The sequence below is a fragment of the Babylonia areolata genome, chromosome 20, assembly GCF_041734735.1.
Source record: "Babylonia areolata isolate BAREFJ2019XMU chromosome 20, ASM4173473v1, whole genome shotgun sequence".
Classification (NCBI taxonomy): domain Eukaryota; kingdom Metazoa; phylum Mollusca; class Gastropoda; order Neogastropoda; family Buccinidae; genus Babylonia; species Babylonia areolata.
Genome location: NC_134895.1, coordinates 48,439,726 through 48,442,225, shown reverse-complemented (window position 1 = coordinate 48,442,225; position 2,500 = coordinate 48,439,726). Strand labels below are relative to the sequence as shown.

Sequence of the window (2,500 nt, the reverse complement as noted above, 5' to 3'; positions counted from 1 at the left end):
ATGTGACAAGATCCTTTGGTCCTTACTGAAATCGGCAGACCGACAACACTGTAGAACGAAAAGCAAAACCAGTTTGCAGAGACCCACGCTTTGACTCGCACAGCCGACAGACGTGGAGGAATCTGGTGAACATCTCTTCTGTACGGCGCCCATAATGACTCTTCACAGAGAAGAAGAAGAAGAAGAAGAAGAAGAAGAAGAAGAAGAAGAAGAAGAAGAAGAAGAAGAACAACAACAACAACAACAACAACAACAACAACAACAACAACAACAACAACAACAACAAGAATGACCGTGATTTTCGTGAATTGTTCATGTGTTTTACACCACAAATGAATTTCTCTTGTTGAGATATTAAAGTATTGTGTAATCTGTAATCTGTAAAAAGGAGGAGGAGGAGGAGGAGGAGGAGGAGGAGGAGAAGAAGAAGAAGAAGAAGAAGAAGAAGAAGAAGAAGAAGAAGAAGAAGGAGAAGAAGAAGAAGGAGAAGAAGAAGAAGAAGAAGAAGAAGGAGAAGAAGAAGAAGGAGAAGAAGAAGAAGAAGAAGGAGAAGAAGAAGAAGGAGAAGAAGAAGAAGAAGAAGAAGAAGAAGAAGAAGAAGAAGAAGAAGACAATATCAAAAAGAAGAATACAACGCCCAAAGAGCCGGGCAGTGTCTCTGCCCTCACTGCGGACTCCTATGCAGATCCAAACTTGGACTCCATAGCCAATATGAACCAATCCACATCAAACGAGACTGAAAAGTACGTCACCATCGGGCTACTACTCCGTAGCAGTAGCAGCAGCAGTAGTAGTAGTAGTAGTAGTAGTAGTAGTAGTAGTAGAAATGATGACGATGATAGTATTGATCATGGTGGTGGTGTTAACGATAACAATAATAAAGCATTATCTATATCGCGTTGTCCAAAGAAAGAGAGAGAGAAGGACGGGGGGGGGGAGGGGAGGGGGGGGGGAGAGAGAGAGAGAGAGAGAGAGAGAGAGAGAGAGAGAGAGAGAGAGAGAGAGAGAGAGCTATACAGACAGAAATACAAAGACAGGGACAGAGAAACAGAGAGAGAGACAGAGTAACAGAGACTGAGAGAAGGAGAGAGCGGGGATGGGGGCAGAGGTGGAAGACAGATATATAGAGAGACAGAAATACAGAGATAGAAAAAGAGAATTTAGCAGAGACAGAGATAGAAAGATATGGGGGCAAAGACAAGAGATCCTTGTTCTTTTCGTGTTCCTTTTAAAGAAATACAACCAGCTGGAAATCGCCTTTTTTGATTTGCCAAAACAAAACTCTACGTCGCCGCCTCCCCCTCCTTTATTTTATTTTATACTTATAGTTTTTAATTTACTATAAAAAAAATATAAAAAAATCAAATCTTTATATATATATATATATATATGATTTGATATATATATATATATATATATATATATATATATATATATATATATATATATATATATAAAGAATTATATCCATGTTCGGCTCTTAAAAAGCTGCCGTCTCATGCAATTGATTGTCGACCACTTTACATGTGCAAACACTTTGTTGAGTCAATGTCAGCTAACTGGACAGGTAACTATTATCTTTTGTGGTGGGTCAACTTCGCTACTGTATACCCCCGAAAACGGAGTATGGCTGCCTACATGGCGGGGTAAACAACGGTCATACACGTAAAAGCCCACTCGTGTACACACGAGTGAACGTGGGAGTTGCAGCCCACGAACAAAGAAGGAGGAGATGAAGAGGAAGCTATTGTGTGGTTGTGTGTGTCTGAGGGGCGGTGGGTTTGGGGGTGAATGGGGAGAGGTGGAGACAAGGTAGGGGGGGGGGGGGGGGACTGTGTAGTAAAAGGATGGGTGATGGAGAGGGGTGGGGTAGTGGCGGAGGAGAGGGGAAGGTGTGACGAGGGGGGGGGGGGGGGTGGAGGGGGAAAAAAAAGCAAAGAAATAAAAAAAAATAATAAAAAAAGAGGCTGACTTTCAAATTCCTGTCAGAAGACCAGTTCAGTGCCATCACCACTGGGGTTTTTTTATGTTGTTTTTTAAGCGTGTGCTCTTGTTAATTATTTAGTGTTAATACGATCCACAAAAATTGCGCCTCATGGACAGAATATCGATCCTCACTCCTTCCCCGACCCACCATTTCTCATTCCTTCCCCACTCTCCTCCCTTTGATTGAAAAAAAAAATCCCTCTCTCAATCTGCACGCTCGTGTCAGTATGTGTGTGTGTGTGTGTGTGTGTGTGTGTGTGTGTGTGTGTGTGTGTGCGTGTGATCGTGTGAGAGAAAGAGAGAGAGAGAGAGAGTGGGGGTGACGTCTGGGATAAGACCGGTGTGGCTGTGTGTAGGTACATTCACAAACACGCACATTCAACGTGCGCTCTCGAGCACACACACACACACACACACACACACACACACACACACGCTAAAAGAAACTCTCACCAATTATTGTTCGCGTCAGCATCCTCATCATCGCCCTCGCTACCCTCCTCACCACCACCAC

The 2,500-nt window shown here is 43.2% G+C and overlaps 1 protein-coding gene across 2 annotated transcripts in view; it reads right to left on the bottom strand.

The window, feature by feature from the left end:
• The window catches only part of LOC143294684 (serine/threonine-protein kinase Sgk2-like), a 72,454-nt gene that overhangs the window by 31,413 nt on the left and 38,541 nt on the right, over positions 1-2,500 (bottom strand). The window contains exon 1 of one of the 2 annotated variants that reach the window (XM_076606072.1): positions 2,440-2,500. This exon is cut by the window's right edge and continues 722 nt beyond it. The exons of the other annotated variant lie outside the window; for it this stretch is intronic. Coding sequence (XP_076462187.1) covers positions 2,440-2,500 — 61 coding nt within the window. The remainder of the gene's footprint in view (positions 1-2,439) is intronic. 2 annotated transcript variants of the gene reach the window in all.